We start from the raw sequence: 19634 nt of genomic DNA on the forward strand, positions 1-19634 counted from the left end.
ATTGGCCTAAGTGAAGATCTAAGCCAGTAAACTTTCCGTAAAGAACCAGTTTTGTGGTCTGGGAGGTGGCACAGTGATAAAGCTTTGGACTCTCAAGCATGAGGTCCTGAGTTCGATCCCCGGCAGCTTATGTGCCAGAATGATGTCTAATTTTTCGTCTCTCCTCCTATCTTCTCATTAATAAATAAATAAATAAAAGCTTAAAATAAATAAAGTTTTAAAATTTACTATTAGTAGTAGTATTTTGCTAGTCATTTTGTCTCTGAGTTCTATATACTCACTCAACCTTTCCACTGCAGTGTGAGAATAGTCAGACAATACCTAGCAGAACAAATATGGCTACATTCCAACAAAACTTTATCTATGAGCCCTAAAACTGGAATTTTCTGTACACTTCACTTCTCAAAATTTTTTTTAATCAATTAAAAATGTACAAATGGCTAATCTATCATCTGGAGGCGGAGCTACGAGCAGCAGATCGCTTCCTCTCCTCTCCTCTCCTCTCCTCTCCTCTCCTCTCCTCTCCTCTCCTCTCCTCTCCTCTCCTCTCCTCTCCTCTCCTCTCCTCTCCTCTCCTCTCCTCTCCTCTCCCACATCAACTAGGAATACCAAAGGAGACCACCCGGACCGAAACAAGACAGGACTAGAATGACCACAGGAACCCAGTAAATCACCCGTGAGTACAAACACGCGTGGCTGGTGACAGAGAGGAGAGAGGGGCCTAAGGAGAGATTAAGTGACTGCTAACAGTTCAACAGTTTATCAGTGGAAACACCACCTCCAGTCTGCTCCACCAACAAGGGGACAGCTGAAGGGAGGAAAGGACTCCCCAGAGACTCACCAAGTACAACTCTGAGTCTCCATTGCTACTACCCTCAGAATCTGGAGCAGCAACAGGGAGGGACACGAGGGGACAGAGATCTAACGGGGAAACTCAGGAGAAGACCTATACCTCGGTGGCATAGCTGAGGGGCTGTGAAAGTCTCTTTGCATAACCACTGGATTATCTCTGCCACACCCTGCTTTATCTCTTGGTCAGGAGTCAGGGATTAAGCTAAGAAGCCTATTGATAGTTTAAAAGCCCTCAGGCTCCCATAGCCTACAGGGAAGAAAAAAAGAAAAAAAAAGAGGCTTTTACACCACTGAGCTCCAACTCAGGGATTGAAAAAACTGTTAACTTCCACCACGGTAAAACCTTTAATTAAATTACTTAGACACAAGTCAATCCAGGCAATAGTGATCAATAATTTGAAAAGTACTGATAAAGGGAACTCATAACATCATATATAAAATGGTTAAAACAACAAGAAAAAATATTGGAGACCCGAACCAGGACAAGAGTCCAGCTAAAAGTCCTCCAGAGGGTGAAGCACAAAACAACGAGTTCAACATCCAAACATTAGCTAAGGAAATAATAACAGGAGTGAGTAAAGAATTTGAAAAAATTGTAATCAGAAATGCAGCAACAACAAATGAGAATATGGAAGAAAATTCTAATTATCTCATGGTTATTAGAGAGCTGAAAGCTGAAATCACTGAGCTAAGAAGGCAACTAGCTGAACAAGCTAAAACAGTATCAGAGCAGGGCAACAAAATAGATGAACTCCAGAAAGCAGTAGAGGGCAGAGAGAATAGAATCTATGAGGCTGAAAACAGAATTAGCAAGATTGAGGATGAATTAGAGACAACTAAAAAAGAAGTAAGAGATCTCAAAAAGAGATTAAGAGATGCTGAAAACAACAACAGAGTCCTATGCGATGACTTCAAAAGAAACAATATACGCATTATTGGCTTACCAGAGGAAGAAAGAGAAGGGGAGGAAGAAAGCATTCTCCAGGCCATAATAGCTGAAAATTTCTCTAGTCTAGACAACACCAAAGACATAAAGATTCAAGAAGCCCAGAGGGTCCCAAACAGAATTAACCCAGACCTAAAGACACCAAGACATGTCATACTTAGAATGGAAAGGAATAAGGATAAAGAAAGGATCCTCAAGGCTGCAAGAGAAAAACAAAGAGTCACCTACAAAGGAAAACCCATAAGATTAGCAGCAGACTTCTCCATACAAACACTACAGGCCAGAAGAGAATGGCAAGATATCTATCGAGTGCTCAATGAGAAAGGCTTTCAGCCAAGAATACTATATCCTGCTAGACTGTCATTCAGACTAGATGGAAGCATCAAAACCTTCTCAGACAAGCAACAGTTGAAGGAAGCAACCATCACCAAGCCTGCCCTGAAAGAAGTTCTGAAAGGTCTCCTATAAACAACCAGACCACCACAAATAGGACATATATCAAAACACTCTAAAACTCGTCAAGAATGGCGTTAAAATATCTTCAATCTTTGATATCAATAAATGTCAATGGCCTGAATTCACCTATTAAAAGACAGAGAGTAGGAAGATGGATCAGAAAACACAACCCAAAAATATGTTGTCTACAGGAAACTCACCTACCTCAACAAGACAAACACAGACTTAAAGTGAAAGGATGGAAAACTATCATACAAGCCAATGGCCCACAAAAAAGGGCAGGAACAGCTATTCTCATATCTGACATGATAGACTTTAAAATAGATAAGATTAAAAAAGATAGGAATGGACACTACTTAATGCTCAGAGGATCAGTCAACCAAGAGGACTTAACAATTATTAATATCTATGCACCCAATGAGAAGCCATCTAAATACATCAAACTTCTACTGAAAGAGCTACAGCAATATATTAACAGTAACACAATCATAGTAGGGGACTTCAACACCCCACTATCTCAACTTGACAGATCATCCAGGAAGAAAATCAGTAAAGACATAAGGGAGCTAAATGAAGAGATAGATAAACTAGAACTATTGGACATTTTCAGAGTCATTCATCCCAAGAAACTGGAATACACATTTTACTCAAATCCACATGGATCATTCTCAAGGATAGACCATATGTTAGGCCACAAAGACAGCATCAGCCTATTCAAGAGCACTGAAATCATCCCAAGCATCTTCTCAGACCACAGTGGAATTAAACTAACACTTAACAATCAACAAAAGATTAGTAACAGTGCCAAAATGTGGAAGCTCAACAGTACACTTCTTAACAACTTCTGGGTCAAAGAGGAAATCAAGGAAGAAATCAAAATGTTTCGAGACTTCAATGAAAATGAAGACACAAGCTATCAAAATATTTGGGACACAGCTAAAGCAGTCCTAAGTTCATAGCTATACAAGCACACATTAGGAAACAAGAAAAGGCACAAATAAACAGCCTGATTGCACATCTTAAAGACCTAGAAGAAGAACAACAAAGGAATCCTAAAGCAACCAGAAGGACAGAAATCACTAAAGTTAGGGCAGAAATAAATAACATTGAGAATAGGAAAACCATACAAAAGATCAATGAAAGTAAATGTTGGTTCTTCGAAAGAGTAAACAAAATCGACAAACCTTTAGCCAGACTCACAAAACAAAAAAGGGAGAAGACCCAAATAAATCGGATAGTAAATGAAAGAGGAGATATCACAACAGACACTGCAGAAATTCAACATATCATGCGAGGCTTCTATGAACAACTATATGCCACCAAGCTAGAGAACCTGGAAGAAATGAATGATTTCCTAGATACCTACCAACTTCCAAAACTAAGTCAAGAGGAAGTGGATAACATGAACAGGCCCATCCATCACAGCTAATGAAATTGAAACAGTTATCAAAAATCTTCCCAAAAATAAAAGTCCTGGACCAGATGGTTTTACAAATGAATTCTACAAAACTTTCAAAGAAGAACTAATACCTCTACTTTTAAAAGTCTTCCAGAAGATTGAAGACACTGGAATACTCCCTGCCAGCTTCTATGAAGCCAACATCACCCTGATACCAAAAGCAGACAGGGACACAACCAAAAAAGAAAACTACAGACCAATATCTCTGATGAACATAGATGCGAAAATATTAAACAAAATTCTAGCCAACCGGATACAGCAGTATATCAAAAAGATTGTCCATCATGACCAAGTGGGGTTTATCCCAGGCATGCAAGGTTGGTTTAATATATGTAAATCAATCAATGTGATTCACCACATCAACAAAAGCAAGACCAAAGACCACATGGTCATATCAATAGATGCAGAGAAAGCCTTTGACAAAATACAACATCCCTTTATGATCAAAACACTACAAAAAATGGGAATAGATGGAAAATTCCTGAAGATAGTGGAGTCTATATATAGCAAACCTACAGCCAACATTATATTCAAACTGAAAAACTGGAAGCATTTCCCCTCAGATCAGGTACTAGACAGGGCTGCCCACTATCACCATTACTATTCAATATAGTGTTGGAAGTTCTTGCCATAGCAATCAGGCAGGAGCAAGGAATTAAAGGAAGAGAAGAAGAGATTGGAAGAGAAGAAGTCAAACTCTCCTTATTTGCAGATGACATGATAGTATACATGGAAAAACCTAAGGAATCCAGCAAGAAGCTTTTGGAAATCATCAGGCAATACAGTAAGGTGTCAGGCTACAAAATTAACATTCAAAAGTCAGTGGCATTCCTCTATGCAAACACTAAGCTACAAGGAATTGAAATGCAGAAATCAGTTCCTTTTTCTATAGCAACAAAAATAATAAAATATCTAGGAGTAAACCTAGCCAAAGAAGTGAAAGACTTGTATACTGAAAATTATGAGTCTCTACTCAAAGAAATTGAAAAAGACACAAAGAAGTGGAAAGATATTCCATGTTCATGGGTTGGAAGAATTAACATCATCAAAATGAATGTATTACCCAGAGCCATCTACAAATTTAATGCTATCCCCATCAAGATCCCAAGCACATTTTTTAGGAGAATAGAAAAAATGCTACAAATGTTTATCTGGAACCAGAAAAGACCTAGAATTGCCAAAACAATCTTGAGAAAAAAGAACAGAAATGGAGGCATCACACTCCCAGATCTCAAACTGTATTATAGGGCCATTGTCATCAAAACTGCTTGGTACTGGAACATGAACAGACACACACTGACCAGTGGAATAGAATTGAGAGCCCAGAAATGAGGCCCCACACGTATGGACATCTAATCTTTGACAAAGGGGCCCAGACTATTACATGGGAAAAGCAGAGTCTCTTCAACAAATGGTGTTGGAAACAATGGGTTGAAACATGCAGAAGAATGAAACTGAATCACTGTATTTCACCAAATACAAAAGTAAATTCCAAGTGGATCAAGGACTTGGATGTTAGACCAGAAACTATCAGATACTTAGAGGAAAATATTGGAAGAACTTTTTTCTGCATAAATTTTAAAGACATTTTCAATGAAAATAATCCAATTACAAGGAAAACTAAGGCAAGTATAAACCTATGGGACTACATCAAATTAAAAAGCTTCTTCACAGCAAAAGAAACCACTACCCAAACCAAGAGACCCCTCACAGAATGGGAGAAGATCTTTACATGCCATACATCAGACAAGAGTTTAATAACCAACATATATAAAGAGCTTGCCAAAATCAACAACAAGACAACAAATAACCCCATCCAAAAATGGGGGGAGGACTTGGACAGAATATTCACCACAGAAGAGATCCAAAAGGCTGAGAAACACATGAAAAAATGCTCCAAGTCTCTGATTGTCAGAGAAATGCAAATCAAGACAACAATGAGATATCACTTCACTCCTGTGAGAATGTCATACATCAGAAAAGGTAACAGCAGCAAATGCTGGAGAGGGTGTGGGGTCAAAGGAACCCTCCTGCACTGCTGGTGGGAATGTCAATTGGTCCAACCTCTGTGGAGAACAGTCTGGAGAACTCTCAGAAGGCTACACATGGACCTAACCTGCAATTCCCCTCCTGGGGATATATCCTAAGGACCCCAACACATCCATCCAAAAAGATCTGTGTACACATATGTTCTTGACAGCACAATTTGTAATAGCCAAAACCTGGAAGCAACCCACGTGTCCAACAACAGATGAGTGGCTGAGCAAGTTGTGGTCTATATACACAATGGAATACTACTCAGCTATAAAAAATGGTGACTTCACCGTTTTCAGCCAATCTTGGATGGACCTTGAAAAAATCATGTTGAGTAAAATAAGTCAGAAACTGAAGGATGAATATGGGATGATCTCACTCTCAGGCCGAAGTTGAAAAACAAGATTAGAAAAGAAAACACAAGTCGAACCTGAAATGGAATTGGAGTATTACACCAAAGTAAAAGACTCTGGGGTGGGTTGGTGAGTGGGGAGAATACAGGTCCATGAAAGATGATGAATGACATAGTGGGGGTTGTATTGTTAAATGGGAATCTGGGGAATGTTATACATGTACAAACTATTGTATTTACTGTTGAATGTAAAGCATTAATTCCCCAATAAAGAAATAAATTATTAAAAAAAAAAAAAAAGTACAACTGTGGGCCGGGTGGTGGTGCACCTGGTTGAGCACACATGTTACAATGCACAAGGACTTGGGTTCATGCTCCTAGTCCCCACCTATAGGGAGAAAGCTTCATGAGTAGTAAAGCAGAGCTGCAGGTATCTCTTTCCTCTATCTCCCCTTTCCCTCTTGATTTCTGGCTATCTCTATCCAATAAATAAACAAAAATTTATATATATATATATGTAGTGTTTTTTTAATGGGGCCAGGTGGTGATGCATCTAGTTAAGTGCAGTAGGACCTGGGTTCAAGCCTCTGATTCCCTTCTGCAGGGGGAAAGCTTCACAAGTGGTGAAGTAGGGCTGTAGGTGTCTCTCTGTGTCTTTCCCTTTCTATCTCCCCCACCCTTCTCAGGATGGGGAGTCTTAAGCACACGTGGTGCAAAGTGCAAGGACCAGCATAAGGATCCCCAGCTTCCCACCTACAGGGGAGTCATTTCACAGGCGGTGAAGCAGGTCTGCAGGTGTCTATCTTTCTCTCCCCGTCTCTGTCTTCCCTTCCTCTCTCCATTTCTCTCTGTCCTATCCAACAACGACAACATCAACAATAATAACTACAACAACAATAAAAACAAGGGCAACAAAAAGGAAATAAATAAATAAATATTATTAAAAAAAAAAAAGTATAACTGGGCCAAAGGAAAGAGCTCAACTGGTAGGTGCAGAACTCGCATGCTCTAGGTTCCTGGTTTGATTCCCACTGATGTTCTGGTTTCTGTCTCATGTGAAACTCTCCCTGTATCTCATATGAAATAAATAAAAAGCAAATCTTAAAAAAAAAAAAAAAAAAAAAAAAAACGCAGACATTCCTGTAAAGATATACCAGTGAAGTATCACAGCCATTTGTCAGCAGATCAGCACGATGAGTAAAGCACTGGATTTTCAAATACGGGGTCTTGTGTTTGACTCTCAGCATTGCATGTGCACAAGAAATGCTCTGGTCTTATTTCTTTCATTAATAACAAAAATAAATGTTTTTAAAAAAGAGAGTGGGATCAAGTGGCACACTTGATTGAGTGCACATACCACAGTGCACAAGGACCCCGGTTCAAGCCCCTGGTCCCCACCTTTCATGAGTCGTGAAACAGGGCTGCAAGTGTCTCTCTGTCTCTCTCATCTGTAGCTCCTCCTCTCCTCTCCATTTCTCTCTGTCTCTATCCAATGATAAAGATCAAAATTTTAATAAATGAAATAAATAAATAATAAAAGGAGAGAGGCTTAGTGCAGGAGATAGCATGATGGTTATGCAAATAGCCTGAGGTCCCACTCTACCATCAGCCAGAGTTAAATAGTGCTCTGGGGAAGGAAAAAAAAAGAAGAGAGAGGTAGTTCTTAATATGATGTAATTGTTTCCTACATACAAGAAATCATGAATGACCTCAGAGAACTTTCTTGATTAATAACTCTCAAAAAGAGAGAAAAAATGTTCTAGGAGTTACTAAAACTTACTATTTTATTTTATTTATTAAAAAAAAAAAAAAAAAAACACTGACAAAACCATAGGATAAGAGGGGTACAACTCCACACTATTCCCACCACCAGAACTCCGTATCCCATTCCATCCCTCGATCGCTTTCCTATTCTTTAACCTTCTGGGAGCATGGACCCAAAGTCATTGTGGTATGCAGACCAAAACTTTTAATAACATTCAGTTACAAAGGAAGGACTAAACTAATGAGTTTTTATGGTCTAGGAGACTTCGACTATACAGGACTCTCTTCAATTAGCAAAGAATATGCCAGAATAAATCAGTCAACCAACAGAAAGAAGAAAGGAAGGGGTCACCCAAGCTGAGAGCAATTCAGAGAGGCTTTCAAACTGCTATTTATCCAGTGAGCTAGATTTTCAGTTTGATGGGGAGAGAAAAGGAATTATCCTGATGCACATATCCTCCCCACAAGGGGCCGGGTGGTGGCATAACTGGTTGAGCACATATATTACAATACGCAAGGACCCGGGTTCAAGACCCCAGTCCCCACTTGCAGGGGGAAAGCTTTGCAAGTGGTGAAGCAGTGCTGCAGGTGTCTCTGTCCCAGGTTCAATCCCCATCACCACCATAAACCAAAACTGGGCAGTGCTGGGGTGGAGGGTGGGGGGGTTGATCGGTCTCTCTCCCTCTCTCTCTCATTAAAATTAACTAAAATAAAAATGTTAAAAAACAAAAACTAAGGGTGGAGTATAGCATAATGGTTATGCAAAGAGACTTTCATGCCTGAGGCTCTCAAGTCCCAGGTTCAATCCCCCACACTGACATAAGCCAGAGCTGAGTAGTGCTCTGGTAAAAAAAAAACAACAAAAAACTAAGTCCTGGGCAGAAGTGAAGGAAGGCTCTTGGTTCCAGGTAGACAGAAAAGGAGGCTAGAGAATTAGCAATCACTTCCTTTTCCCTTTGAAAAGGACAACAAAGTAGAACACATTTTGATAAGTTTTGTAATAATGGCTCTAGGAATAGACCACTGGCTTTTATTTTCCTCAGTTTAAAATAAGCTGCATACCAAAGACGGCCTTCTAGAGACTGCATCTCAGAGTCTGGGGGTGGTCTGATTTGAACACCTTGAATAGGAAGGCTACAAGATGGTTCTTGCAAGCTTTCAGATCTCCATTCTGATGTGCTAATCTTGGGAACAGAAAAGGGAAGTCATGAGGAGCAAGTGACAAATTCTGTCAGGGTACCATAAAGCAGTGTGTCACACAAGTCAGTTCTGCAGCACAGAAGCTTTTCTGTTCCCATACTGTCTCTGCCTAAAAGGAAATAAAGAAAAGGGAGGGGAAGTGAAGGGAGGGGAGGGGAGAGGACAAGTGAGCTCAGGAGAATATCCCTTGTATGCATGAGGACCCCAGTCTGATCCCTGGCCACTGCATGAGGCAGAATGATGTTCTGGTCTCTCTTTCATTAAATACATGAATAAACAAATAAATATTTTTAAAAGGAAAGTCAAAGTATAACTTTAAGCTCAAAATCTTCTGTTGGAGAGTCGGGCAGCAGCACAGTGGGTTAAGCACACTTGGAGCAAAGCACAAGGACTGGCATAAGGATCTGGGTTCCAGCCAGCCCCCCTTCCTCCCCTGCAGGGGAGTCACTTCACAGGAGGTGAAGCAGGTCTGCAAGTGTCTATCTTTCTCTCCCCCTATATCTTCCCTTCCTCTCTCCATTTCTCTCTGCCCTACCCAAGAACGACGACAACAATAATAACTACAACAATAAAACAAGGGCAACAAAAGGGAATAAGTAAATAAATAAATATTTTTAAAAAAAATTTTCTGTTGGGGGTTGAATTGTGTCTCTCAAAGTAAATGAATAGGGGAAATAAACCAGAGGGCTCTGTATCCCTATTTCATCAGGACCTGAAGTGTTTGTCATCAATAATCTTGTTTTTATTCATCAATGAAAGGGAACTGAATTTGGAAAACACCAAAGGAAGCCAGGCACTGTTTCTCTTATCTGAGAGAGAAGAGAAAAAAAAGACACTTGGAAGTAGTAAAGTAGTAACAGAAAATGAAGGCAGGACCATAGGAAAAAATGGGAGAGGGCAAGGGTAGGTAGTATAATGGTTATACAAACAGATTCTCATGTGGTGCAAAGCTCAAGGACCTGGTTCCCCACCTTCAGGGGAGTCGCTTCACAGGCGGTGAAGCAGGTCTGCAGTTGTCTCTCTTTCTCTCCCGTCTTCCCTTCCTCTCTCCATTTCTCTGTCCTATCCAACAACGACATCAATAACAACAATAACCACAGAAGCAATAATTTAAAAAAGGCAACAAAAGGGGAAAATAAATAAATATTAAAGAAGAAGAAGGAGGAGGAGGAGGAGGAGGAGGAGGAGGAGGAGAAGAAGAAGAAGACGACAGAGAGGATTCTTTCCCAGAACCTTTGAAGCGGATGTGGCCTGCTGATACCTTGATTTCAGATTTCTAATCTCCAGAACGGGGAGAGAATAATTGTTGTAACCCGCCTGGTTTGTAGCACTTTAAGGCAACCCTGAGAAGCCAGCACATCTTCCAATGGCTGCCTACGCCACTAAGAGGAAAATCAAACCATCATCACAATATGTTCCAGGTTTCCCTCTACCTAGCTGACTTGAGTCACAGCTTCCCGCCTAGTTCCCTCATCTGGGTCACAGTGGCCTCATCATGCTGCCACTCTTCCATCACAGGGCCTCACAATGTCACAGGCTGGTCCTATCTCAGATCTTTGCAGATGCCACTCCCTCTACTGGAGGGGCTCCCCCCCCAACCCCAGGAAAATGCAAGCTTTGTTCCTATAATCTTCCTTCAAGATGCTGTTATAACCCTTCAGCACCCCCTATTCCCTGTCCCAAAGCACTCTATTCCTTCTTCCCCAGCTTTATATTTCTCCATAATAACACGGATTGACAGATAAGTATTTGTTTTACCTTGAAAAGACCCATCTCCCTCCATAATGTTGGTTTGGTGAGAGCAACCCCTTTTCAGTGGTGAATACAGTGCATTTGACTTACTGACTGGCTAAAAGAATTTCATCAGGACAGCTGAAATTTTACTCAATACTGGCTATGCGACAAAAAGGGTTTTCTACTAACTAAGTGGAATAACATAATCTGCAAATGAAGGTGCAGGTTCAAGGTTGGGCTCTATGGGGCTGCCAAGTTTTAAGGTAGTCTAAGGGGATCACCACAGTCCCTGTGTGGAAGAGGTAAACAATCTGGGAAGTCTCTTCAGATTCCTCATAATCTGAAGGAAAACAAAAAAAAAAAAAAAGAAAGAACGAAAGAAAACTCAAATTCTACCTATTATTTTGTCTCTATTCACCTCCCTGTAGGAAGTGATGAAATGAAAAATTTGTGAAGCTAATTCTAAACATACAGTAGGGGAGATAGCATAATGGTTATGCAAAAAGACTTTCCCACCTGAGGCTTGCCAAAATCTTAGATTCAATCTTCTACACCAATATAAAGCAGAGTTGAGCAGTGCTCTGGTCAAAAATAATGAAATAAGACAAGCAAATCTAAATATACCGTACCATCAGAAACCACCAAAAACCAGTGCTGAGTGAAAAAAAAAAAAATCTGAACATATATATATATATATATATATATATATACATTTTTTTTAACCAGAGCACTGCTCAGCTCTAGCTTATGGTGGTGCAGGAGAGCTGAACCTGGGACCTGGGACTTCAAAGCCTCAGGCATGAGAGTCTCTTTGCATAACCATTATGCTATCTACCCCTGCCCAACATACTATCTTTTGTATTTGGAGGCTGAGAGAAAGGTCCCAGTAGAAATGTTTGAGGGTAGGGGTCAATTACTAGTGCACAAGTGCAAACTACTTGGGAAAGAAAGCCTCTGACCACTACACAAATAAGCTACTGAGTTTTAAAACAGCTTGTTCTCAGTAAAATAACAACCCCACTTTTTAACGCAGGTACCAGGAACTAAACCTGGAACATAGGAGCCTGAGGCATAAAAGTTTTTTGCTATCTCCTTACCTCCCTTTTTAAATGGCAATGAATTCCTTCCCTCCCTTGATTACATCTTCAAAACTTAAAAACAAAAGAGGCAGGAGTTGGCAGTAGCTCAGCGGGTTAAGCATAGGTGGTGCAAAGTGCAAGGACCTGGCAGAAGGTTCCCAGTTGGGTTCTGGTTCCCGGATCCCCACCAGCAGGGGAGTCCCCTCACAGGCAGTGAAGCATGTCTGCAGGTGTCTTTCTCTTCCCCTCCTCTCTCCATTTCTCTCTGTCCTATCCAACAACGACATCAATAACAACAATAAAACAAGGGCAACAAAAGGGAAGTAAATATATACATATATTTTTAAAAAAAAGAGGCAGAAAATGAGAAAGACTTTCTTTACCTTGAGTTTTGGGCCCAGATCCTGTCAATCCTAGTGACTTCTTGAGAGGTGATCTGATTGGAGTCTCAGCTTCAGGGGTCTCAAAATTACCTTCAGAATCCGAGCTGCCATGGGGGAAAAATGAGGAATTACCACTTTCAATGGTATTTCCAGCAACCTTTATAATCTAAGTATATACAAAGGTTAAAATGCAGCATCTTTGACGAAATTTATAACCCACGGACACTCAGTACAGAAATGCCTCTGTAAGAGCTACTAGCGGCAGCTTCTGCCTGCCATCCTGTCTCCCTGAAGTCTCCATCCTCCAGAGCCTTTCACTGGCACCATTTACACATCTGATGTTATATTTCTTCCTAACACCACCAAGGAGGAGAAGGATGAGGAGGAAGCGACTCCCAGCAGGCTCCTTTGCTCACCAGAGACTTAAAACTTAACAATGGAAATTAATAACAACAATAATAACAACATATAATCACACCGATTTTCACCATGATGTCTTTTATTCCCTTTGCCAGGCCTCTCTACCTGTTAGGAACTCGCTGGGGCCCAAGGGTAAGAATGCTGTCATCTGCCTTCTGCAATCACACGGGGGTGACAGCTCAGCAAAGACCACCATCTCTCACCAGCTGCCAGGGGTCTGTCATCACTCGACCTTTACCAAGGCTACACTTTTTTTGGGGGGTGGGGTGGGGAAGACACACATAGAGGGGGGTCCCAGGAGGGTCTGGGAACGACTTCTTCCCACCCTCCCACTGCCCGGGGAAGGCACTGAATCCCGCCCGGTGTGATTCACCGCATGGTGGGGGGGGGGGGGGGGAGACAGACAAACACACAGAGAAAGAGATTGATTGTGTGTGTGTGTGTGTGTGTGTGTGTGTGTGTGTGCAGGGACGGCCGGAGATCGAAGCTTAGGAGAAAATGTCCAAGGCAAGCACGGATGCGGAAACACTGCAGATTCTGGGTTGGATTCAGAAAGATGAGCCTGAAACTTGCCACTGCAGAGCGGACCCGGGACCCGGTGACAAGCAAGGATGCAGCTCCGCCACGAAAATGATCCCTCGGGCGGGCGACCGCTGACACGCGCGCAGACACACGCACACACACAGGATGGGGTGCGGGTGCACGGATGGATGCATGGATGGATGGATGGATGGATGGATGGATGGACAGACGGACGGACTGATGGGTGGACGGGTGGGTGGCAGCACGTTTCGCTTCTCGTCAGGGATGCGTGTACTTGCCTGAAACTCAACGATTTGGTCTCGGCTTGCGAATCCTCCTCCTCTGGGTCGCCCTCGGCCCCTCCGGCCTCGTCCCCTCCGGCGCCCCCGCCGCGCACGGCGGACCACGTCCACTTGGCCCACTGCACCGGGGACAGGATCTGCCACGGGCTGAACGCCATCCCTCCACCTCCGCCTCCGGCTCCTAAGAGGAGGGGAAGGGGAGAGCCTTTTTCCCTTCCAAAATGGAGGGAAGCGGTGACAGGCAGCGTTTGCAGCGGAGGTCGCGGATGTGGTTAGACGCGCGCCGTCGGGGGCCCGGCTGCGGCGCTTCCTCTCGGCCGCCGGGCAGCGCCGCGCCGCTTCCTCCTCGTCGTCGTCGTCCTCCTTCCGCGAACCGCTCAGGCAGCGCCCCCACCGCCCCCTCTAGTCCCAGTGCCGGGCGACTCCAGCCGGGGAGATGTCTTCCCCTCTCCTGGAACCGCCTCAGGGTGCCGGCCCCGCGGCGCCCGGCGGCGGAGTCTCTGGCGGATCTCCGGCTTCAAGGATCCCCGGATCCCGCCTCCCCGCCGGCGGGCGCGCAGCAGCTGCAGCCGCCGCTGCCGCGCCCCAGGAGCCGCCCCCTCGGACCGTACTACTCGCGCGCGCGGGCGGGGGCCGCGGAGGCCCCGGGGCCTTTGAAGTCCGCCGGCGCGCCCACCGGATCCCCCCACGCCGCGGCGTCTTGCTGGTCTCGCCTGGACGCCGGCTCAGGGGGCTTCCCGGCTGCTCCTCCGGCCGCGGGCTCAGCACCTTCTCCCCCCACCCCGCTCCCCCCCCGCGGCCTTCACCGATTGCTCAGTCCACGTCAGTGGCACCGCAGGTCCGTTTTCGGACGCCGGCAATGCTGGGTTTTCCTTCTTCCCATCTTGTTTCTGTGACTGAATGGCGATGGTGAGCTTGAGCCGCATGGAAAATGAACCATCCCCTTCCCCCCCCCCATTAAAAAAAAAAAAAAAAAACTGGAAGCTGCTGTTTTTTTCCATCCTGGATACTGACAGCGTGGAAGATGTCAGCCTGTTCACTTGCAGCCCCCAGCTTTTGGTAATAAGTCCTCAACAACTCTGCAGGAGTAGCCAGGGAGCTGAACTTATATGCCCACAGGCGAGGTCTTGGGTAAAGGATGCTATGGTCCTCTTAAGCTTTCTTCTATAACTTTTTTTTCCCTCAGAGCACTGCTCAGCTCTGGTTTACGGTGGTGCTGGGGATTGAACCTGGGACTTTTGGTCCTTCTGGCATGGAAGTCTCTTTGCGTATACATTATGCTATCTTCCTATAGTACTCTTTTATAACTTCTTAGTCTTTGACTTCTGAGGCTGCTGTCTCGGAAATATGCCAACTAGGCTTGGTGAAAGTAACCTTCCCAGTAAAAACCCTCTGTCTGTCATGTTTGAAAGGCAGAGGGAAACTCAGAATTTCCCATTTAAGGATTCTGTTTAGAGATCTCTTCTTTTGGAATCACCAATGCACCTTCTTCCAAGTGCTTAAAACACCTGGCTGAATGCTGTTCTTGCTTGCACAGGTACTACTGTGATTTCCCAGATTGCTGTGAATCTGTAAGGTGACAGCAAGTTGCCACAGAGAGAGCAGCACCGATTTGGGAGTTAAGTCATGTTGAAACTTAAAGAAACATCTTCCCCTAAGAGTAGTTGACATATATTGTTGATGAATCACAGTTGTCTCACTCATGTGATAACGAAAATAAAGCCACAATAATTCAAGATAAAGGCATAGCAGGACGTCTTAGCCTAATAGAAGGGCCTGGGGTTTGCACTGAAGGGGGGAGGGGACGGCGGGTGTCAGGCCATGAATAGGATTCATCCAACTCCTTCCCAGAGAGAAATACAACTGTCATGAGTGTTGTGGAAACTACAAAGATGTGATATAAGCAGAGGCTGTTTTTTGTTTTGTTTTGTTTTTCAGGTTCATGTGAAATATATGCTGTAATACTGTCCTGCTGTTTGTTTTTGTTTTAAGCTTCCCCATGTAAAACTTCATGATACTTGGGGTTCCTGGAACTGACTGACATAGGTGTTTGGGTACTTGGAAATAATATTTATTTAAGTAATACTTAAATATTTAATTACTTGTGGTCTGGGAGGTGGGGCAATGGATAAGGCTTTGGACTCTCAAGCATGAGGTCACAAGTTCAGTCCCCGGCAGAACATGTACCCAAAGTGATGCCTGATTCTTTATTTCTCTCCTATCATTTCTCATGAATAAATAAATAAAACTTAAAAAAATATTTAATTACTAATCAGAGAACAAGAATCAGCATATGTGGTGCTGGGTATCCAGCTTGGGGTGTCATTCACTTAGGTCCTGTGCTCTTCCAGTAAAGCCACCACAAATTAATCACTAATCTGCATGTATTAGGTCCTGTTTACTTTTTTTCCTGAGTAGTGCTTCAGTATTTTCACTCTGCAACCCCATTGTGACTGAGATAATCCCACACTCCATTTTTCTTTTTCTCTTAATTTACCTTAATGAGAGAGAAAAATCCAGTGACTAAAACAATGCTCAGCTCTAACTTGTGTGCGTGGGGGGGGGAGTAACTTAACCTGGGACTTCAGAGCCTCAAGAATGAAAGTCTTTTTTTTTTTTCAAATTATCTTTATTTATTGGATAGAGGCAGCCAGAAACTGATAGAGAACGAGAGAGATAGACATCTGCAACACTGCTTCACCACTTGCAAAGCTTTCCCCCTGCAAGTAGAGACTAGGGTGAGGGGGGAAGTGGTCCTTGTGCATTGTAACACGTGCACTTAACCAGGTGCACCACCACCCAACCCATAAACATGAAAGTCTTTTGCATAACAATCATGCTGTCTTTCCTGCCTGTGTGCTTGCTTCCTTTCTTCCTTCCTATCTTCCTTCCTTTCTTTCTTTCTTTCTTTCTTTCTTTCTTTCTTTCTTTCTTTCTTTCTTTCTTTCTTTCTTTCTTTTTACACCAGAGAGCACTGCTCACCTTTGACTGATAGTGGTGCTGACAACTGAACCTGGGACTTGTGGTGTTCCTGGCATGACAGTATCTTGTGTTACCAATAGTACTATATCCCTGGTCACTACCCCATACTCAGTCTAAATGATACATGAAAGCCAGGCCCAGGAGGGAAGCCCACTGGGTTCTGAGTTCATTTGCACTGCTGCTTCTAACAACAAAAAGCAAATAATAATAATAATAAAAAAAACACTCCCAAATAAAATAAAACAAAGGAAAAACAACCCTCAAATCCAAACTGCCTGTAGGATCTAGAAGGCCGCTGTTTTTGCTAAGTGTCCTAGGGATTTTTTTTTTTTTTTCCCTCCACAGGATAAATTTGGGAAACAATGACTACCTTGAATCAACTAATTACTGCTTCCAGAGCAATCTCCCTTTGGCAGGCAGCATTTTACACATTCCTCTCTCTCTACCCCCACCTCAGGCTCTGATATCTTGACTGTCTAAATCTCCTTCACCCAGCTCAAGAGTCTACTCTATGAAATGGGCTTTTCTCCCTCCTTTCTACATATCTCTATACCCTGATATTCATAGTGACTTTATCACTCTTCAGGCCAGCAAAATAGCTCACTTATAATAAACAGTACACTGCTTTGATATGTACAGGACCCAGGTTTGAGCCCAGCCCCATACCATTAAAGGAAGCCTTGGTGTTATGGCTTCTGTTTATTTGTTTGTTTGTTTATTTATTTATTTATTTAATATTTTATTTATTCATGAGAAAGATAGGAGGAGAGAGAGAACCAGACATGACTTTTGTACATGTGCTGCCGGGGATCAAACCTCATGCATGAGGGTCCAACACTTCATCCACTACGCCACCTCCCAGACCACTTAATGGCCTTCTTTTTCTCTACCTCTATCTCTTTTTTCTCCCCTTTTTGTTGCCCGTGTTTTTTTTTTAATTGTTGTTATTGATGTTGTTGTTGTTGTTGGATAGGACAGAAAGAAATGGAGAGAGGAGGGGAAGACTGGAAGAAAAAGATAGACACCTGCAGACCTGCTTCACCACCTGTGAAGCGACCCCCCTGCAGGTGGGGAGCCGGAGCTCAAACCAGGACCCCTGCGCCGTTCCTTGAGCTTTGCACCATATGCATCTAACCTGCTACGCTACCACCCGACCTATGTCTCTTTTTAAATTTTTTAAAAATATTTTTACTCCCTGTTTGTTGCCCTTGTTGTAGTTATTATTATTACTGATGTCATTGTTGTTGGATAGGACAGAGAGAAATGGGGAGAGGAAGGGAAGATGGGGAGAGAAAGATAGACACCTGCAGACCTCCTTCACTGCTTGTGAAGTGACTCCCCTGCAGGTGGGGAGCCGAAGGAGGGCTTGAACCGAACCAGGATCTTTTTGCCAGTCCTTGAGCTTTGCGCCACCTACGTTTAACCCACTGTGCTACTACCACCCAACCTCCTATGTCTCTTTTTTATCAGAGCACTACTCAGCTCTGGTTTATGGTGGTTTAGAGATTGAACCAGGGACCTTTTGTTCCTCAGGCCTGAAAGTCTTTGCATAACAAATTATGCTGTCTCCCTAGCCCCTGTCTCTATTTGAAATAGTCAGCTCAGAGATGACAGTAACAACAACAACAATAAATGGCTGTTAGTACTGAAGCATGTGGGCTGAGGAAATAGCTCACTTGGATAGGGTATTGCTTTGCTATGTGTACAACCCAGGTTTGAGCCCAGCAGCCACTGCATTGACAGAAGCTTCAGTGCAGTGGTTTCTTTCACACTCTCTACCTTCCTGCCTGTTTCTATCTAGAAAAACAGCATAAAGGGGTGGAGGTAGATAGCATAATGGTTATGCAAACAGACTGTCATGCTTGAGGCTCCAAAGTCCCAGGTTCAACCCCCCACCACCACCATAAGCCAGAGCTGAGCAGTGCTCCGATTAAAAAATAAAATAATAGTAATAATTTTAAAAAGACTGAAAATAACATAAAGTAAAAATTATATATACTAGCTCAGCAGACATAAAAACTAGGATGTCTCAGAACCCATGGTCACCCTACACTATGTAATGAATTTGTCCACATTCCAGTCCCATTCTATGATTCACTGTGGCTTCCTCAAGAATTGGGGCCACATGCATAGCAGGTCTTCAGTAAATGTACAAAAATGGAATATTTTAGTTTACAAAGAGACATGAGTTTGACTCCTGAGGAAGTCAAGTTCTCCCCCCCCCCATCTCTTTTTAAGACTTATTTATTAGCAAGAGAGACAATAGAAGAAGAGAGAGAGAAAGAGAAAAGGAACCAGAAAATCACTCTGGCACATCTGGTACATGTGATGTCAAGGAGATGTCCCTAAGTTTTAGGGACCTCAGTGGGACCTTAACACAGCGTCTCCAATTCTCTGCAAATGCTTTTTTGAAAACTAGTCTGTTCACTAGATAAACTTTCTTTCTTTCTTTTTTAAGATTTTATTATTTATGAGAAATATAGGAGAAGAGAGAAAGAACCAGACAATCACTGCCAGGGACTGAATTCAGTAACTCATTCTTGAGAGTCTAATGCTTTATCCACTGTGCCACCTCCCAGACCACCTTTCCCCCCCCCCATTTTTTGTTTTCAGATTTTTTTATTATCTTTATTTATTTATTGGACAGAGAGAGCCAGAAATCAAGAGGGAAGGGGATGGTACAGAGGAAGAGAGACAGAGAGACACCTACAACACTGCTTCACCACTTGCAAAGCTATTCCCTTAAAAGTGGGAACTGAGGACTTGAACCCAGGTCTGTGTACATTGTAATATGTATGCTCAACCAGGTGTGCCACTACCCAGCCCCTGGGACCACCTTTCTTTCTCTTATTTTTAAGACATATTTAATTTGATTTATTTTAATGATACAGAGAAAGACATGAGAGAGACAGAGACCAGAGCACTGCTCAGCTCTAGCTTATGTGGTGGTGCAGGGGATTGAACCTGGGACTTTGGAGCCTCAGGCATGAGACTCTTTGCATAACCATTATGCTATTTACACCTGCCCTCACACAAATTTTAAAAGGCGATTTTGATTTTTTTTTAATATTTTACTTATTTATTGGATAGAGATAAAGAGAAATTGAGAGGTGAGAGCCAGATAGAGAAGGTGAAAGACAGAGAGACGC

The 19634-nt window shown here is 42.9% G+C and overlaps 1 protein-coding gene across 10 annotated transcripts in view; it reads right to left on the bottom strand.

The window, feature by feature from the left end:
* The window catches only part of TACC1 (transforming acidic coiled-coil containing protein 1), a 171619-nt gene that overhangs the window by 65018 nt on the left and 86967 nt on the right, over window positions 1-19634 (bottom strand). For 3 of the 10 annotated variants that reach the window (XM_060182402.1, XM_060182374.1, XM_060182388.1), the window contains exon 2: window positions 12260-12363. The exons of 2 other annotated variants lie outside the window; for them this stretch is intronic. Coding sequence is in view for 7 of the 8 variants with exons in the window: in XM_060182374.1 (XP_060038357.1) it covers window positions 12260-12363 (104 nt within the window). In the remaining variant the exon portion in view is untranslated. Of the gene's footprint in view, window positions 1-12259; window positions 12364-13500; window positions 14190-19634 lie in introns of those variants that run through there. 5 more of the 10 variants (XM_060182365.1, XM_007516721.3, XM_016185396.2 and 2 more) reach the window with 5 other exon arrangements.

This window comes from Erinaceus europaeus, chromosome 2 (genome assembly GCF_950295315.1).
Source record: "Erinaceus europaeus chromosome 2, mEriEur2.1, whole genome shotgun sequence".
NCBI classification, from domain to species: Eukaryota; Metazoa; Chordata; class Mammalia; order Eulipotyphla; family Erinaceidae; genus Erinaceus; species Erinaceus europaeus.